Genomic DNA, 19,710 nt, shown 5'->3' on the forward strand with positions numbered 1-19,710 from the left:
ACCGTAACGGTTCAAGCCCAGTACTGTAACAACCTGGGCCGGCACCCAGACAGCTACCCTCACAGGCTATGGTTTGAAATAGAGAAGATGCTTCCTGCAATTCACTGTTTCTACCATTGACCCGAGTTGTAGTTCCGATCAGAACAGCACAGGAGGTGATAAAGGTTCTCTTCAAACTCGATGCCCTTCACCTCTGGGAACGAGACGAAGGGGTCGATAATCGCCTGATCGAGGTCGTTCTCCATCTTGACATCATCTTGCTGACCAGAAATACAAGTGACTTGTTCATTATAGCGTTCACCCATCCATTGGTCCGAGTTCTTTGCCATCGGCTCGATGTTGTGCGAGGTAGGGGCAATGCACGAGCCGTATCACGACAAGAACGATGGGGAGTTTGAGGAGCTATTCGGGGCGGACAAGTACATATCAAGATGTACGAGACCTAATTCTAGGAGAGGTGATTACGGGGGTTTGGACGGGGCGATACGCGGATGTTGGTGAGGTTGCTACAGATATTGGTCGGATTGAAGATGGTTTGAAGGACTGTGTTGCAAGACTTGTGGCTATAGGCGAGAGGGAAGCTGTATCCGCTCCTTTCTCGGAAGATGAACGCGCTTGAAGCCTGGGAGGCTGCCCATCCTACATTCGCGGACAGCCTAAACACGCTAGCGTCTTTCAGACGATCATCTAGATAAGCCATAGCCCTGCGCAGGTTACACAGGTGCTGGTATTTCAGATCTATCAGACTCTCCACTATGACTGGCTGTTAGTCTTTCCCCAGTCAGAGGCGATCACAGCGGTGAATACACAGAGAAACCGTATCGATGCGGCGCACAGATATATTATGATTATCCCACGTGGTCGCTTCATACCATCGAAGATACCATATGTCCCTCATATGGCACCATGTTCTCCTAAGCTGTACCCAAGAAACAAACGGCAATCAAGACAAGTGGCTCGAGTGCGAAGGTGTTGCGGCACACAGTTGCAACTTGTTGTCCCCGAGGCGAGTCACATTCCACAGGACATGGCAAATTACCATGTTAGACGTGGTATATTAAAAGCCCGGAACTCGACGAACAACCACAATCAGACACAAGGCACTCCTCAAGTCAGGAAAACCTTGACCCGGGTACACATCACCTCTTGGGTCTCTGTCTGTACTCGAGACGCAGCAAGCCGAACCGATTGCCGTTTCGAGGCATGTTTGCCAGAGAAGCAAATGGATTCTCAAAGATGACAATTATGACAGTGTTTGACTGGCCAGAATCACCTTGTCGCTAAATATAATATCGGCGAGGGTCCCGATGCCATCATCCGCGGATGAGTTGTGATACTACACACCGACTACTGACGTCGTCAATCTTGATCTCCTGCACGTGTCCACTGCATAGGCATCAAGGTCAGTCACCGCCGGGTACCTGACTTTCGGTGAGGCACACCACCGAGTTACCATGGTACAAAGACCACTTGACCTGCGTTAGTAGCGGAATCAAGCATGTTGTCATGGGCTCCGGCATCGGTAACTTGCGAGCCCTTCCCGAACTCACCAGCCGGGAGGTCCACCCGGTACGAGGACCTTATTCTCACGCGGCGAGGCTGATGTTGCACATAGAGACGTGGCTCCGCTGCGGCAGGTGGAGGATCTTGGAGGATTTGACAGCATTCACAAAAGTGCGCTCGCAAAAGGACCATCGATGCCACAAAGAGACCAACAACAAACTCCACCAGAGAACTCTTGGCCCGTTGCTCCGGCAAGTGATTCTGACGGGAGCTGCGGACATGGCTCGATGCCAGGTTTAGCAACACAGCACGACGATGCAAGTGATTTACGACCGGCAGCGGGGACAGACCCTGCGGGCTCGCGGGGTGACACAGAGTCGATAGGTCCACTGACGGCCAGTGCCATCGCCCATGGCGGCCGTGTTATTGAGCAAGCAAGCAAGCAGCCGGCCGGTCGCAGACCGCTCTCCCGGATATGGGCGTTATGCGTTTGCTGTTTGTTGAGATTGATTGCAGGCGGTGACCTTGACGGAGAAGTATCCAAACATAAACAACGTTTGTCTCGGCATTGTGGTACGCCACCATGTGAAGTGGCTCGTACACCTGGGGCCATTGAGAAGAACAAGTCAATCGCTGCGACTGTCCTGGCTCGGCCGACCCCGAAGCATGACGTCTGTTGGGTCAGCAACAAGAAAAGCTGAAACAAAGGCTGAGCTTCCTACTCCTTCTTCAACGTTCAATGAGAGCTCCAGAAGACCCTGCGGGCAGTCAAAATCGTTCGGTTTGCACCCTCGTTTATGCGGGAGAGTGGGCTCGTCGATCGCCCAAAGATGGGCTTGTGAGATGTGGCCGGGATCCTCTCAGATGCGCAACGCACGGCCGAGCTGTAGCTGTAACTGTATGTAGAATGTGCGCAAGTCGCTGCATGGAAGGTCCCCCAGCCTCCTCAATATTCCTCGACCTTTCTTCCCGTGCGCCAGAGTCTAGAACCAATCTGCCAGGGCGAGACACGGTCCAGCCGAGGATCACCTGGCCACGAGGCAATTAATCTAATGGTGCTACCGGTGGCCCGAAAAAAACGGTGCATGCGGTAGAGTAGACTTGCATGCATGTAGGCGTCGCCACCCCAGCTGTGTGTATTCCTCTTTGTTGGTTTCACGGCATCACCAATGGCTTCACGGGTGGTGTCCTGTCTTCTTGACCGACATGGTGGCAATGCTGGACAATCCCATGCATCCACCGCCTGATGTCGACTCTCCCGCCTGCCGGAGAGTTTGAAGTGTTGGACGCAAGCGTCGGCCGACGGTCGTTCGTGCAAAGGTTGGTGGTCGATCCTCCGACGTGCCGCCTTGGCCAGCCCCCCAGGGGACAGTAGCGTGCGGGGAGGACAGGGCGGGACGGGGAATTTCAGGTGATCCGATCCACTTCACCGTCGATAGTCCATCGTGGTGTCGCCGAGTTGAAAAGGTCCCGTCGGTGCTGAGATATGAGGCCCCAGCTTGGATAGCTGATGTGCTGGTCCAACCATGATGCACGCAACAAGCGGAGACGGAGCGGCATTGACCCGTGAGCATAACTCAGGAAGAGGCTGTGGGAATCCATCTTGGTTGACAACAATAGCCGAGGACAAGACGGAATGCTACTGATGCCTGCATCTTGAGAGGAAAACTGTTGGATGCAAGTCAAAGACGGAGGCAGAGACTGATGAGTTGTTCTTTTGGAAGGACGAATCTACAGTGTGGATTGGTCACCTCGGGCGGGGCAGTTGGTCGCTGGAATACAGAGGCTTCGGTCTGAGCGGTTCTATTTCGGGTGTCGATATTTGCGATTCGGTATAGAATTCCAGCCAGGTAATACAGTGAGAACTAACACTGTGCGCTTGCCCAATGTCGGCTTCTTTTCTCTCTGTCCCAAAAAAGAATACAACGTGGTATGGGCATCTGTTGGACAGGGAAACTCAATGTCATGCATATTCTTTTGCCATCCAACAACCAACCCCTGCCATTAGCCCTTGGATGGGGTCCTATTTTGGGATGTGCGCCCCAAGGCTCACTGCCGAGCTGAGAGGGCCAGCAGCAGTCGACGGCCCCACTCGCGGGCCTGGGTCCCGGATTTGGAGCCAAGCTCCCCGTGGATTGCGGGAATACGAGATGTGTGCTACGTCACTTGACACTCCATTCTCTGGCTCTGTAGCTGGAGAATGCTGTGAATGCAGTCAACGACATGTCCAACGAGTTATCGGTCTAGATTCGACTATAAAGAAGGGACGGCCCGCCGTTGTCGACACATTCTTATTCTTCATCACCAACAACATCATCGATCTACACCCCAAGACAAAAGATCAACAGCAACCCCACTCAGCCCAGTCTCTCTCTCGGACACATAAATAACCAACCTCCTCGCCCTTCTCAACCTTAGCAACAACCCCAGCAACACTCTTCTCCTCACAACTTTTACACATCACCACCAACACCGCCAACATGCAGTTCTTCACCACTCTCCTCGTCCTGGCCACCTCTGCCATGGCCCTCCCCACAGTCTCCCTCACCTCCCGAGCCGAGAGTGAGTCTTGCATGGCCAGGGGCACCAAGGTCACCGAGTGGACCGTCAACGACTTTGACTTCCACGCCACCATCACCAAGACCACCCCCAAGAAGCAGACCGCCAGCGGCAGCGTGAGCTTCCTCCTCGAGAACAAGGTCCTCAACTACAAGGCCAAGTGCACCGCCACCTCGAACAAGCCCAACGACTTCTTCTACGGCAACACCGACTACAACTGCGACGTGCCCCTCAAGGGCGACGCCGCCTCCTTCACCTTTGACCGCAAGTCGGGCAAGCTCTCCATCGTCCAGTCCTGGAGCTGCCTCAAGGAGGGCGGCCGCTTCGAGGCCAAGGGCAACACCAACGTCAAGCTCGAGTGCAAGGAGAAGAACTGGAAGAACCCCAACTACAACAGCGGCTCCAAGACCTACTCCAACAAGAAGATCACCTGCGAGAAGACCACCTTCAAGGCCCCCATCCTCGAGATCAGCGCTGTCCTGTAAGGGCACACTGCACTCAACCTCGCGAACATCTTCTCTTTCTCTTCTTCATCATGATTTTTGGGCATCACTTTTTTAATCTTGCAGAGCAAGTACAAGGCGTTGGATATGGGCATTTTTTGGGAAACGACACTCTTCATCCATGACTAGACCGTGACGACGGACGGATATGATCTACGATCTCCATGACATTCATTTTTAACGACTAATACCCAAAGAGGGGGATGAAGGTGCACACTTGGACATAGCACACACGCCTCAGCACAATGAGCATGCCTGCAGCATGACGCATATCTGCAGCCGCATTAGACATTCAATGAAATACCTTGAATCTGCTTGATTGACCCTGCATCTGCTTCTTTCACGTGATTACACTTTGAAACTGCCTTGAAACATTGACGCACCCGTTGGAATTCGATAAGCAATGGTTGCCAGGCCACTGGGACATGGAATCTAGCGGCTCGATCTCGGCAACGAATGGTGGCAACCTTCACATGAATGGCGATAGATCCTCTGGATTCCTCTTTGAGTCAAAAATAGAGCGGTGTGCGCCGTCATTGGGATGAACATGGGCCTGAGACACGCAAGGGATACACCATGTCTCATTGAATGCCCGAGGTCACCATGAACCAAGGCGGTGATGGCAGAACACATGTGTCTGTCCGAAATGTCTCACTTCTGGGGCATGTTCATGGGAAGGATCGGTGAGCCTCTTGGTGACCAAGGTCATTAATTGTTAGTTGTCCATTTGAGTGATGTCTTGTTCACGGATGTTCATTCAAAGCACAGGCTGCCACACTTCAAAGACTCGATTATCAGTACCACTCTATAAACCATTCGGGCTACCTCTTGTTGCTTGTCCAAGGTGCGATTCATGCACAAAGCACGCGCTGGTGAGCCTGGTAGCGTATTTTGGTCACCGTAGTTTTGGAGAGCGCCGATGTAATAACCAAACTAGTGCTCTCCTTCCTTTAGGGGCTCTCGGAACTTTCGATAGAATGGGCGTTGGCTCAGTTTGTAGCCGTCGGGGAGCTTCTTGTTTTCGGCGGGTGTTGCGACAACAAGTGTCTTGATCTAAGCTCTGTGCTTGGCGTGCCTGGCGCGAATAGCCGCAGCAGATGCTGGTGGCTAGCCATTGTGCTCGGTCCATTTCACCACTAATCCTTCTCAATCGGAAGACATGGCCAATTGTCCGGTTTCCACGAGTTGAATAAACATGGAGGGGAGTCGTTGGACATCGGCCTTTTCCTTCCGTAGAATCATATTAGACATCCTTTGGTAGTGATATACAAAGATATCCATATTGGTTTGGGCACGAGTCCCAGATACCGTCCGTCGGGGCAAAAAAGGGGCATTAAGTCGAAAAGCACGAAAAGCCTTCTAGACTCCCGCAATGTCCAAGCTGATGAAAGTGCAACGATCAAAATCATGTACCCAGAGGGCATTTTGACCGTTTTCGGTTGATCCGAGTACGAATTCGATCCCTCGTCCGTCTAACATTGCGGACCAATGGACGATTGCCAGCGCGCTCCCCATCTCGCTAGCGATCTTGTCAAGATCTAAGCCAATCTTCAACATGTCGTCCACACTCAGAACAACGTCGCAGAGGGTAAAAGCATCCGAGTTCTGGTAAATACGTCGAGGGGAATCGACATAATCGCTTTTGCCCAAATACACTCGGGCGAGGAGCTTCTTGTTGAGTGGGTTGGACCGAACGGCTTGCCGCTCGTTCTCAGGTACGAGCTTTTCAACCAAAAGAGCCCGGGCTCGTGAGGAGAGAGAGGGAATCCGCTCCATGCATAAAGCATTCTGTGCATGAACCAGACCGCGAGGTCCTCCGAGGCAATCCTTCGGGTGCCAGTGGTGGTCGTAGAATAGTATCTCTGGGATCCGGACCTCGCAGTTGTGGTTGATGAATCGTTGTCTGACGATTTTCTGGATTTGACCCTCCGTTTTCAGAAAGGGATTTGGGCCTTGGCGTGGCAACTTGATGACGGAGTTGAAACCGTTTGTGTCCATGACAATGATAACGTGGCGACGGCCGCTGTTCAGGGGCTCCAGAGGCTTCCCGGCGGGGACAGCTCGAGGAAGGAAGACTTTGGGCTTCTTAGCCTTTCTCCATGTGGGCTTGAAAGCCAGGGCGTCGCCCAAGGCCTCATCCAAGGTCCATGGCTGCGATACGACGACTTGCGAAGAAGAAAACATGTTGGTGTTGGCTCAGACGTCAAGCAGTAAGGTCGGGAGAGGCACTGGGAACCATGCTCTAACGGCCACCTAGACAGAGACGCCGGCTCGTCAGATGGAGAGTGAGGGTACCACGGTCAGCGAGGACCCATTCGGTGGCGGCTGCAGGGCAGCTCTGGTGACAGTCGAGGAGGGGAAATGACAATAGAGCAAGTGTCGCGGGTCAGATGAGGGAGAGTGTTCTTGGCGTGATCGAATCGTGGGGTGGCCGGGAAGTCAAATGCGAGTGCTGTTCAGGAGGAACCGCCTTGCGGACTGGGTGTCGGATGGGGAAGAATGAAGAATCAAGGGACGGGGGGGCCAGCAAGCTTTATACCTGAAAGGAAAACCAAACCGAGACTCGCGTTTGGCTTCTGCGGTGCGAATGGTCGGGTTGATTTCTATTCAGGCGCAAGCTTTTGTTGGGAAAGGATGATCGCCAGAAGCTTCAGATTCCCTCGAACACGTCGTTGTGCGTGATGACTTGCGAGATGCAAACGAAAAGCTTGAGTGACGATGCAGCGGTCGACTCGCTACTTTATTTTACCCGTTCAGGCCATCAGGCCAGTGCGATAAATCCCCCGATATGGTCAACAAACGGGACAATACGAACAACAATAGCCCCGATAAGGTCGACAATAGCGTGACGAGAACAACAATGCATGAGCCGATAAGCAATGGTGAACCGATAAGAACCGCCGGAGAACGATCGCGCATCATCTCTTCACGTGAAATCCCAAGATGTTAGTGGAATGTGATGGACAATTTCAAACCAAGACATGGCACATCGCTTGCGGCCCTTTTTCGTCAAAGCCTTTCAGGCTCAATTAGCTGAGCAATAATCATGAAGAAGGACAGCCTGAACGTGCTTCATCAAAATCGCCATGACTTTCTTGTCAGAAGTGCTCCATGGGGTTGACGATTGCTGCTTTTGAAGCTCGAGGTCGACTGTCGCTGCCTCTTGCTGTCACCAAGACGGTGGTTTGTCTCCGATCAGATGTCTGGAACAGCGCCGACACGGCGTTGAAAGTCTTTTCGCAAAAGCCCCTCGTCTTGGTTGCCTAGCTTGTTGCGTCTCAAGGTCCGAACAACTGGTGAACAAGAACATGGGCAATGAGGACTGGGCTCTGTACAGCAGAACGCCTGTGATCAGACAGATAGTATGCCAAGACACTGTTTATGATCTCTATATCATGTTGACACGAGGCTAATATGAAGCAGACTCGAAGGTTTCCGAATACACAACTTGGTCACCCAGGGAACCTGCTTGAGGTTTAATCTTTTTTTCTTCATTCACTATGGAAGGCTAAGCTCATATTCTCTGCTCATATTCATCTCATCGACCGCCCGAAAACTCGCTTTTCATTCTTCATCCACGCGCCACGCTAAACACCTCGACTCCTACCCCGAAACACACCTTAGAAGCCACCGTTGGGGTGAATGAGCACCTTGGTGTACCCGTCAATGCGCTTATCAAACTTTTCGTATGCCACCTCGGCGTCGTCAATGTTAATCTCGTGTGATACGACGAAGCTGGGCTTGGCCCGGCCGGCGATGATCAGATCGCGAAGGTAGCGGTTGTAAGATTTGACATTGCACTGGCCAGTTCCAAGGGAGAGACCCTGATGGAAGGTTAGTTGTAGACTTGATGAGCATATTGGGGGTACGGACCTTCTCGAAGAGCTTACCGAAGCTCAGGCTGATCATACCCTTGGCCGAGGCCTCGTCTGAAGCACCGGGATCGCTGGACACCATCAGCCAATTGCCCTTATCATAACAGACAAGAAGACCTACCTGGGGACATAGAGTCCTGGAATGCCCAGACCCCCGCAAGCCCTCGTCACTCGAATCATGTTCTCGAGCACAATGTTAGGCTGCTCAGTGTTACCGCTCTTGCCGACAGCCTGGTATCCAACAGCATCCACCGATCGATCAACCTCCTCTCCACCGTTGCTCTGGATAATCAGATCAACTGCATCACCCTTGGTGAAGTCGATCGGTGTGCATCCAATCTTCTCGGCAGCCTGAAGACGCTCGGGAACGCGGTCGACGACAAAGACGCGCGACGCACCGCGGAGGACAGCAGAGTAGGCGGCCATGAGGCCGACGGGGCCAGCGCCAAAGACTGCTACGCTCTCGCCGGGTTGGAAGCCAGAGATTTCCACGCCGTGCCAGCCTGGTTTGGTTAGATGTAATCAATAGGAGGGATTGTACAAAGAGGCCATACCGGTGGGAAAGATGTCTGCAGAGATGGTCAGCACATGAATGGCACATACGAAAGGATGCACTCACCAGCCAGAAGGATAAAGTCGGCCTCGTGCTCCTTGCCAGCAGGGAGCTTTAGGGCATTGAAATCAGCATAGGGAACTCGGATGTACTGAGCCTGGCCACCTCGATAAGGGCCCATGGCGACGTAACCGTAGGCGCCTCCGGCAAAGCCGGGGTTGACGCCGGTGCAAAAGGCAGTCCGACCCTCCTCGCAGTTGCGGCAGCGGCCGTCGGCGACGTTGAAGGGCATGACGACACGGTCGCCCTTCTTCAGCAGGGTGACACCCTCGCCGAGCTGCTCGACGATGCCCATGTTCTCATGGCCTGTGTGGGTTAGCAATTGAGGCGTCAGATTGTCACAATGGTCCGTACCGAATGTGATGCCAGGCTCTGCTGCTGTTCGGCCCTCGTACATGCTATGTGGGTGTAAGTATAGCGTCCAATATTAATCGCATTCAACGTACTGCAAGTCGGAGCCGCAAATGGCGGCCTTGGATGAATCAGCTGTCAATTCATCGAGAACAGAAGGACCAAGGTAGAACTCACAGTGGTAACCTTGACAATGACATCGTCGGGATGCTCCAGCTTGGGGAGCTCAATCTCCTCAACCTTGACCCTGAACGGGCCCTGGTAGTTGACAGCCTTCATCGTCTGGGTAGCCATTTTGCTTTGAGATGTAACAAATAATCTTTTGAAAATGAATACCAAGAAAACTTGGTCTCTCCTCAAAACACGGAAAACCCGGGGTTCAAATAAGATTTAAAAACTCCGCTCGGTCATCTCGACGAGTCGACGCCAAGCAACCCCGCGTCTTCCTTCAGCCACTCTTCCCCAGGAAACGACCTGCGGAATCGGGTTTCTTACCGTCTATTACCGTCCGTCCCCATCTTGAGACTTTGCTTGCCATCGAATGCAACCCATGATGCGGGGAAGGAAAAGACATGTGCCGTCGTCCAATGTCCGGGATCTGATGCCTCCGGGGTTCCAAAGCGGCAAGAGTGGGGGATTGGGGGGAGGAAGAAATCGGCGAGATTATCCCAAAATGGGTCATCCATTGTAAACAAGTTTCCGATTTCCGAGACCTTCTCCTGCAGCTAGTGGGGAGATAGCTCGGCGTCTTTGGTCTTGCGTCAGTTCTCCCCCACCCCAGGATGGAGGTGGCCGAATGGGGAAGATCCTTCCGCTCACGCAGACGAAGCCAAGGCCAGGGTGGTTCTCTAAGAAGTCAACGACGTTCCGAGGGTAGACGAGGGAGAGAGATGAGTGTCGCCCGGAGGAAAAGCCGTGAGCTTTTATAGATTTCCAGAGATAGGGTAATGTCGAGGATCCGTCTGTTGCCGTGCTGATTCACCTGGTTTTGGGCATGGCTATCGGGTCGTCAGTCGGCTTGTTGACAACCTTGATATCTGAATTCTCTGCTGCAAACTCTCGCCCTTTGGCCTTGGAGCTGGTGGCTTTTCCTGAGCCTATTTGCAAGGGTAGTTATTGCAATGGTGCTGCTTGATGAGAGAGTGATAGGTAGATGATAGCATATCAATGAAATGATCTAAGAAAACTGAAGACACAAAATGAAATACGTGCTGGCAACTGAAATGTGCTAGATCTTGCTATCTTCGCCTGCAGCTACAGTCTTGCGCGAGTGTTGTCCATCTGTCAAGGTCTCTTCGCTCCTCCTCAATCAAGTCGCCCCTCCCCCTTTCCGCAGCCTATCCATCCCATCTTCCTCTGAAAACAAATTGAATCCTTGTCATCTATCTCCACCGAGTCCCCAACATGGTCATCCCCATCCACCGCCGTCCTCCCCCACCCTCTACCTCGCCGACCTTCTTCTCGCACGACGACTCGGGCAAAACGCTTATCGATTCTAGATAATCCATTATATGGATATTGATCCCCTCACGCACGCCATGGTCAAGACCACTCCGTATCAACTCCGCACGCTATCTCGATCCGAATGTCCTCAAGACGATGTCGTTTCCGTGCCCGTCAACGAACAAGACTAATACCACACCGCCCAAGACAGTCAACAAACGCACGCCATCATGTTCCCGAGTTCTTTTCAGATATTCAATTCTTACCTGCTTTACTGCGGGGACTCCGGCCTCTCGCCATCTCTGTCCTCTTGTCAGATCGGAACATTCTTGGCGGTCGACACGCACTCACGACAAGAATGTACGATAGGTTAGGCTGGTACACCTTTCATCACCGTCTTCTATCACCCAAATCACACGAAGGGTCTCTTTCATGGGCAGTCTCTCAAGCGTCACCTTTGGTCTCGGATTCCGCATCGACATCCGTTCGGCAGTGTGGTTGGTGTTGGAGTTTGATCAGTCAAGTACCCATACTCCAACCACTCCTACGTATCATACCTTTTTTTTTCACTCCGATTCCAAACACAAACTGGCGTAGAAAAAGGAATCCCACTAACCCACCCTTGATCCTTTTTTACCTATCCAAGCACCCATTAGCATAATCCGCACAACAAGGCATCCCATCGTGAAGCAACTAGTCAGTAAACGAAGGTCGGGAAAACAACGCTGGGGAGTAAAACGAAAGCGAACAAAGGAATGACGATCGGTAGAACGAAAGCGAAGGGAGCAACGGCGTTCGGTAAGACGAGAGCGGAGAGAAGGACGACGGTCGGTAAAGCGAGAGAGGAACGACGGTTGGCGAAACGAGAGACAGGAAAGCAACGCTGTGGGATCGTAAAACAAAACTCTTCAAACGTACCTTTCGGATCGACTCGAACTCGGACGAAGGAGGAAAACGAAGGAAGCCCACTAACCCACCCTGATGCCTTGAAACCTGACCAGAACCCATCTTGTCAGCAGCATCCGAAGTCGAAAACAACAAAAAACAACGCTGGTTAGTAAAGCAACGCTAGAAAGTCAGTAGACATTAACGCTCCAACCCTCCTCCCTCCTTGTCCAAACGAACGTCCCCCCTACCAAACCAACGCTGCCCATCCTCCATCCAAAAGCAAATGCTATATACAAGAAAATCAAAACGCTACAGGAAACAACGCTATGGAAAAACAACGCTATGGAAAGCAAACCTCCACCTCTCCCTTCACGTACCTAGACTCCATCATCCATACCTGAAATTCACTGTCAGTATGTATGTGTGGACAGATCACCAAGGATGGAACTTACCCCCTGCTCCCCCATCTGCGCCAAAGGCCACCCTCCACGCGATCCCCATTCCCTACCTACATTAGTACGTTAGCATCCACGACTCTGTGATAGTGTCAGCTAGGACGGTAACAGATCAATCATCAGCATGGAACACCAACCCAGCATGGTACTCATCCTCGCCCCAGCCAGCCATTCCTTGTCTCGGTCGGTCGTTCGGTCGTTCGGTCGGTCGGTCTACGCGTCGGGGTCGTCGGGGTCGTCGAGGGAACCACGCTTCTCGGCAGCCTTCTTGCCTCCCTTCACACTACTCCATCTCACACTCCACAAGGTCGATCGTCGCGGTCGAGGCCTGATCCTGACGGGTCGCGGCGGTCGGTCCTTGCCGTTCGGTATGGGTCCTGGAAGTCCAGCGTACTCCCCCGGAGGATTGTCGCCAATAGTTGAGTCGTCGCTCGCGCTCTCGCTACTGGTTTGCGGGTTGTCGTGCCTGGGCTTTCGACCTGGGACCGAATACTCGTACCGTACATCGATCGGGTTCTTCCATTTCACCTGGGATACGGAGACTCGCTTCGGCGCTCGTTTGATCTTGACGGGACGTGGCGCTCGCTTGTCGTTGCCGTTCGGGACGCGTCGTGGAAGCCCACCAAACTCCCCCGGATACATTTCCTAGGTGGCCGAGTCGTCGCTCGCGTGCTCGGAACCTGTATACGGGTTGTAAAGGCGTGGCTTGCGGCCAGGAACCTGCTCCGAGTACCTTCCGGCACCAGAAACAAGCCCCGGATCGTTGTCGACGCGGAGGGCGGGCGAGGTCTTCGAATCCTTGGAACAAAAGCAACCCATGATGTCGATAGATTGACGGTATCGGAGCTTTGGAGTTAGCAGAGAGAAAAGGGGAGCAAATATCACAGTCAACACACTCGTGAAATGAAGAAATTGATCTGGAGAGGCGAGTTCTTAAATCGTTCGTGTGCGTGTGCGTGTGCGCGTGCGTATGCGTCTAGATGCGACAGAATCATCATCAGCAAATGAACAAGAATGAACAACATGCACAAGACTTCTTGCCACACCAGACTTGATCACTAAGGAGAATACTCACAACGGTATCGTGTGCGTGATCGTTGGTCTAGCTATGCGAGATCGTACTGCGATGATGTTAGCGTGAAGAGCAAACCAAAAGAAAGCCAGGACAGCAGAAATCGATGGTGTTTAAGTAAACGAAGGTGTGGATATGGCTGATCTGGCAGGATGGCCTCTGCAGCCAATGATAAATCTGTCACTTGGTCGATTTTCCATGACTGAAAATGGGGGATGCCCGTCGAGTTTCGGTCGTCTTTGGGGCCTTTCTGGCCAATGATAAATTCGGGCCAGTGCCAGATTTTTCAGATCAGGACCGAATTTCCGATTTATTCTTGATGAGGATCTGTTCCGTCAATGGGAGAATGGCATGTGTTGAGGGACGATGGGTTCTACTACGTCATTGAAGCCATCGTGATAACCTCCCCACTCATGATAGGCAGGCACGGGCGTCATGGGACTCTGAACGACGCCCGTGCACCTGCGCCCTTATCACTCAGCCAGTGGATGTCCTTGAACAAGACAAAGCGTAAAAGACGTCTCGGGGGTACTAACTAATACTTTTCAATAGGTCACGTCAGGTAACACGTCTACGCGACATCATGGCCAGCTGTCCAGTTCATCAGTGGCACACTCGACGCGTCCAATCGCGGCCTGAACCATCCGCGTTTACGGCTCTAAGATGAGGTCAAGACTTCAAGGAGTAGCAATTCCAAGCCTGTGCGAAGTTAGGATTCAACCAAGGTTCCGAGGTGAACGATGGTCAAGTTTGAATGTTTGAGGGTAGTCCCGCCATTGAATTTACGTGGCTCCATGAAATGCCAGAATCGTGAGTTAAATGGAATCTTTTGAATCAACTGAGGTGCAAAGAACTTAGAGAGTTATCTGCGCTTCAATTGCATTGACTTGGGTTAAGTGGCATGTGAGATTTCTGCCCAGCTCTGTAGGGTAGCTTGGTACTGGGCAAAGAGCACATGCTGAGATCAATCTCACGGATAAAAGAGAGTCAAAGATGTTAGATACATAGTTAGAGAAATGAAGATGGTTGAGGCATCTAGAGACTAATACAATTGTTCAAGCCGCTGGGATACTGTAGACTTCTTTGTTCCTCCCTCATCTCTCTCACATGGCATCCCTCCCTAGCTCAGTCTCAATACCAAGTTGCGCTGCCGAGTCAATTATGGCAGAAATCATACACATTTCCACTGACTAGTATGAGGGGGAAAAAACTGAGTTTTAATCGACCTTATGTTTCAATCAGCATTGAGTTTTGATTGACGTTGAGTTTCAGCTGGCATTGGGTTTCAATCGGCATTGGGAAAACCACGACTCCCCCGTAACTGCCTAGTTATCAGACTGGAGAGGTTATCCTAGTAACTTCCATCAGCCACGGCCACTTCCTGCTAGTCTTCCTGAATTCAGCATGGCAGCTTCTCGACTTCCAAACACCTTTCCCATCAAGCATCTCAAAAGTTTACTCCTTGACAAATAACCCTTCCTCCTGCATCCAGTCTCCCAGGTCTCTACTTAAATTCCATCGACGTCTCAATGTTTGGAATCTCTCCTAATCCTCTCTTCATCTCTACACTCTCAGAGTACACTCAAGGACTACCCCTAGACCAACAAACGAAGCCACAACACTACTGTGAGTATCCAAGTCTTGCCCATACCCAGTTCATATACTGATGATGTTTTTGTCGCGCTCAGACGCATACGCAAACGCATACGCATACGCACGATTCAAGAATTCGCCTTGATTCAATCACTTTCTTCATTTCTTTCATCATGGGTTGCTTTCAGTCTAAGGAGAAGTACATGCCTCCCACGATGGGCCCGAGGCTGGTTTACGGTGCTGGAACATATGAGGACCAACCCCAGGGGCGCAAGCCACGATACTACAACCCGTTTACCGGGTCCGAACACGCGAGTGATGATTCGGCCACCTGGGAAGATTATCCAGGGGAGTTTCGTAAGTAACATGGGCCGCGTCGCGTTGTGATTAGGCAGCGATAAGAAGGCTGCCCAGAACCAAACTCCTCAGATACAGGGAGGAACAGGGAAGGGAGAGGGGGGTAGGGATGGGATAAGGACACCCATTCAGGCATACAGAGTTGGCGTTGGCGGATCTTTTCTTTGAATAAAAATACCTCTTTTCACCACACTTCCTAAATTATAGCTCCCCGAGCAGTGTCGAAATCACTCTGTGCGTTCCGATCTGATGAAAGAATGTCGATGACTGGATTCTGTGCTGTTCAGGCCAGACTGACAAGCGTCGAAGACGACTGCTTGAAGAAACCAGGGAACACGATATTGTTATTTTATTAATTGCTTTGAAACTGACCATCATTTAAAGATTTGAAGCGTCTTATTGCTGACTGACGATGGATGCTTCAACATGCGCTGCGATGTCGGAATCATGGTGGACCTGATTGGGCGCCCTTTGACGGACCATGACATCTTTAGATCACTTGGAGCTGCCAAAAGAGGAAATAAATCTCTTCACCGAGGGCAATCGTCAATCCTGAGTCATTTATTGATTTGATCTCTTTATAAAAGGGAAACGAATTCAAGATTTGCATCTGTTGGTATTCAACACATCTCAAACAATCATGGAGTCTGCAACTTCTCACGAGCTTCAAGTCGTACGCTCTGGCGATGACGAGACGAGGCCAGATGATGGAACTACGACTATCGATGCATTGCCACCTACCGACCGAGGCCGTGGAGCCTATGTCGCCCTTGCTTGCTGCACAATAGCACAAGCGCCTATCTGGGGTATGCCTTCCTGTCGAGGAATCATTGTTCAAACTAACACGAGATCATGGCAGGATACTCAGTCTCGTTTGGAATCTTCCAAGAGTACTACACTTCAAAAGGAAACCTCGGCACTTCGCCAAGCGGAATCGCATCTATCGGCGCCTCCCAGACCGGAATCATGTACCTCATGATGCCCTTGGCCTTTATCGCTCTCAACCGATATCCTCGTCTTCGAAAGTGGTGCGGCCCGCTTGGACTTTTCGTCACCATCGTCAGCTTGACAACTTCAGCTTTTGTCAAGGATGTCGCGGGACTTATTGCCACGCAGGGAGTTCTCTACGCCATGGGATGCAGTCTCCTGTTTAGTCCCATTTCCCTGTACATGGACGAATGGTTCGTCGAGCGAAAGGGCTTCGCGTACGGCGTCATGTGGGCAGGAAAATCTTCCGTGGGCGTCGCCATGCCCTTCCTGTTCAGCGCTTTACTACAGAGATTCGGACTCAGGGCGACCCTACTGTCTTGGACAATCGCCTCTGTCGCAATGACTCTTCCGACACTCTTCTTCCTTAAGCCTCGCGTCGATCTAAGCCGTGACTCACGACCACGACCGATCAGTTTCGCCTTCTTTGGATTCGGTTCGTTCTGGATGCTTCAGATTGGTATTATTGTGCAGTCTTTGGGATACTTGATGCCGAGTACATACTTGGCCAGCTACGCCAACGCAATCGGATTCTCGTCGGTTACGGGTCCTATCCTGCTGGCTTTGTTTTCGCTTGCTTCGGTACCTGGGTCTTTAATCCACGGGATGCTGGGCGATAAGATTTCCGCAGCCAAGGTGATCTTGATATCATCTCTGGGAAGCGCACTTCCGGTCTTCCTCCTCTGGGGTTTGAGCCGTCACCTCAGCACCATGGTGCTGTTCGTGATCCTCTACGGCTTCTTCGCTGGAGGCTTCAGCTCGACATGGTCAGGAGCCCTGCAGGAAATCAAAGGAGACGATGCAACAATCGATACATCACTGGTATTTGGGATGCTTCTAGGTGGCCGAGGCCTCGGGTTCGTCGTCGCTGGTCCTGTCAGCGGTGCTCTCGTCTCTGCAGGAAGCTCGATTTCGACAGGCGACGCTATGGGATATGCTACAAAGTATGGACCCATGATTCTTTGCACGGGCGTTACTGCTACTATGGGAGCTTGGGCTCCTCTTTGCAAGATTGCCAAGTCTATTGGGTCGAGGGGGGTTCAAGCCTGTTCTCGAGTGGTTGTTTGAGGGACTGTTTATTCTGGCTCGGTCGCAAGAATTTGGCTCATCGGCAAGATTTGTAAGTATGCGGAAGATGAATGAGTGAGTGGTAAGCTGGTAATATATGGGAACAAAGGACATACTGGGTTGGTTAGCCTTGTAGAGAGAACAACGGGCGGGCTGTGGAACATCAACAAATGACGAGTTGTGGGCTGGAGATTGCCAAATGTTGAAAGTTGATAACCATAAAATAGTTTGCTCCCTTGGAGCTTTCATTTACTTCTTCTCTATCAATACTTGACCATTCACTAACCCAAACGTCGCATCATCCGTGTCGGCCCAGTCCTGCCAAGCCTGTGCCATCTCGTCAAGTTCACTCTCTGTCGCGATACCCAGCTCGAGAGATTTACGACGCGTATGACCTCCAATCAAGCGCTCCCTCATAGACTCGGCTGGCCAGCGTCAGTAAATTGTCACGACAACCTTGAGCAGAAGCACTCACCCCAAACTCTTCTATCCTCGGGGTCGCTGTAGCACCACGTGCCGAAGCTCGCCGTGATATCTTGACGGGCCACTCCGGCCTTTAGAGCCCACGATACAAGTTGGCGACCTCCTTTATCCTGTCCGCCGTTTGCTACTAGCACTCTAATCTGATTCTCGTGGAATTTGAGCAGACCCGGGATCTCCGGCCAGAAACACCACATGTGCATGTCGCTCTCCCGCAGGGAAATCACGCCCCCAGGCTTTGTCACTCGGATCATCTCTTGGATGGCTTCAGTTGGGGTATCTAGGTGACAGAGAACTTGATGCGCATGCGTCACGTCAAAGGTCGAGTCGGAGAAGGGTAGCTCAAAGACGTCTGCGCGTTTGAACTCGATGTTGGTGACACCTTGAGAATCAGCGAACTCTTTCGCGCGGACGAGAATCTCATCGGATATGTCAGTAGCGGTTACGTGCCCATCGGGTATGTATCTCGCCAGCGATGTCGAGATGGTGCCAGAGCCAGCGCCGACATCCAAAAGCTTCAGATTGGGGTTGTGTTTGGCCATGGACTGCAGCTTGGGCAGCAGATGGCTGCTGCTGTTCTCAGCTGTTCTCCATTCATGATGCCTGACCTGGCCGTATCCCGGGCCGTATTTGTTGTGTCCCGAAGCTGCCATGGTTGTTGGTGATGTTTGAGGCTGTTGGTGAGGTTGTTTCATGGAGATAATGGCCGGAGTTTAGAGGTGGGCTCTCCGCACAGCATGATATCATATCGCATGATGTGAGATCAGAATGGAGATGTCTGTAATGGCGCTTCAATCACTACATAAGCAATAGGAGCGAGGGCTTCAGTTCAATTCTTTACAAGATAGAGAGCAGCTGAATTGAGTTTATCGTTATTACGGTATCTAGCGTACAAAGCAATGCTCCCAGGATCTTGATTCAGTGATGGCGATCTAGACAAGTGACAGAATCCGTCCCAGCTCAGGCACCTGGAAAAGGCGGAATTAATCCCGGCATCCTGCAAACAATGGCGATCCTCGGTCCATTAATCCGGACCGACGAAGCAAAAAAAGTCCCGTTCTTGGCTTCCGCGGACCGACCATGGGAGCATCATTTCCCCGTGGGGTCTGAGGGGAAGATCGTCCTGTGATGCTGCTTTCTTGATGAGCTTCCTCTTTTGAACGTGGTAGAATGTCAAAGCGGGCGCCAAACAGGAGGCTCCATTTTGTGGCTTTTTGGAGACGGGCATGGGGAATGTTGCATGGATGCCCTTGAATGATGACCCGTGCTGTGATGACGGAGGATGGATGGTGGAATTGATGGATGAAACATTTACTCATGGTAGGGAAAAGGCATCAAGACGTGATTGCTAACCGTCAAGATTCTGCTTGTTCATCAATTGAACATCTTGGCGTTCATGGAATTGGAGAAGAAGAGGGGAGAGCAGAGCCGCCATCCCCCAAGATGACGCCCAAGACGGCACCTCGGCTGTGGCGTCGATCTTGCCTTGGCGGAGATTTTGATGTCGGCCGCCAGAAACAACCACACTGTTTGCCTCATGGCAAGGATCTCGTCTTTTTGCTTCAAATGTCAAGAGTAATACAACGTAGTAACAAACGATACCCTTATCAGTCTCCAGGCTGACTCAAGGACGAAAAGAAAAAACCAGAATCCTTTTAATGAGCGACATCGGTCAACTTCCTCCACAGCCAACTCCGTACTATTGCCCAAATCAAACTTTTCTTCCCCACGGGTCCCGCAAAGAGTCAAGGTTAAAGAGACCACGAGCCCATGCTTTGCGGGGACCGCGTCCAATCCCAATACAGGCATGAGGAGGCAATAGTTTAGGTTGCACTCGACAAAGATTCCACTGCAACCCCCGACCTCGGCTCCGTGAGATGGATCTGATCCATGTATCCACAGGGTGATGGGATATTACCAACGAGGAGAAAGAATGGCAATGAGGAGGAAAGAGTGTGACTCG

General features: G+C 51.7%; 6 protein-coding genes across 6 annotated transcripts; 2 read left to right on the top strand and 4 right to left on the bottom strand.

Moving 5' to 3' along the window:
• Positions 1-3,983: 3,983 nt before the first annotated feature.
• MRS44_009165 (uncharacterized protein) lies at positions 3,984-4,547 on the top strand (the record flags this gene model as incomplete). Its single annotated transcript, XM_046276427.2, has 1 exon — positions 3,984-4,547. The coding sequence occupies one exon, from the start codon at positions 3,984-3,986 to the stop codon at positions 4,545-4,547; it is 564 nt and encodes a 187-aa protein (XP_046132635.1).
• A 1,377-nt stretch (positions 4,548-5,924) lies between these two features.
• On the bottom strand, positions 5,925-6,749 carry MRS44_009166 (uncharacterized protein; the record flags this gene model as incomplete). Its single annotated transcript, XM_046281246.2, has 1 exon — positions 5,925-6,749. The coding sequence occupies one exon, from the start codon at positions 6,747-6,749 to the stop codon at positions 5,925-5,927; it is 825 nt and encodes a 274-aa protein (XP_046132636.2).
• A 1,436-nt stretch (positions 6,750-8,185) lies between these two features.
• Positions 8,186-10,090, bottom strand: MRS44_009167 (uncharacterized protein; the record flags this gene model as incomplete). The annotated part of the gene is made up of 9 exons (XM_046276428.2): positions 8,186-8,389; positions 8,439-8,511; positions 8,562-8,943; positions 8,995-9,009; positions 9,060-9,359; positions 9,408-9,451; positions 9,500-9,525; positions 9,582-9,702; positions 9,900-10,090. 9 exons carry the CDS (start codon positions 10,088-10,090, stop codon positions 8,186-8,188), a joined length of 1,356 nt encoding a protein of 451 aa, XP_046132637.2.
• Positions 10,091-12,403: 2,313 nt separating this feature from the next.
• Positions 12,404-13,009, bottom strand: MRS44_009168 (uncharacterized protein; the record flags this gene model as incomplete). Its single annotated transcript, XM_065621197.1, has 2 exons — positions 12,404-12,835; positions 12,911-13,009. The coding sequence occupies 2 exons, from the start codon at positions 13,007-13,009 to the stop codon at positions 12,404-12,406; spliced, it is 531 nt and encodes a 176-aa protein (XP_065477269.1).
• A 2,843-nt stretch (positions 13,010-15,852) lies between these two features.
• Positions 15,853-17,267, top strand: MRS44_009169 (uncharacterized protein; the record flags this gene model as incomplete). Its single annotated transcript, XM_046279512.2, has 2 exons — positions 15,853-16,018; positions 16,072-17,267. 2 exons carry the CDS (start codon positions 15,853-15,855, stop codon positions 17,265-17,267), a joined length of 1,362 nt encoding a protein of 453 aa, XP_046132638.1.
• Positions 17,268-17,516: 249 nt separating this feature from the next.
• On the bottom strand, positions 17,517-18,400 carry MRS44_009170 (uncharacterized protein; the record flags this gene model as incomplete). Its single annotated transcript, XM_046281247.2, has 2 exons — positions 17,517-17,692; positions 17,743-18,400. The coding sequence occupies 2 exons, from the start codon at positions 18,398-18,400 to the stop codon at positions 17,517-17,519; spliced, it is 834 nt and encodes a 277-aa protein (XP_046132639.2).
• Positions 18,401-19,710: the final 1,310 nt, after the last annotated feature.

This window comes from Fusarium solani (assembly GCF_023522795.1).
Source record: "Fusarium solani strain SB1 chromosome Unknown bctg00000005, whole genome shotgun sequence".
Taxonomy (NCBI): domain Eukaryota; kingdom Fungi; phylum Ascomycota; class Sordariomycetes; order Hypocreales; family Nectriaceae; genus Fusarium; species Fusarium solani.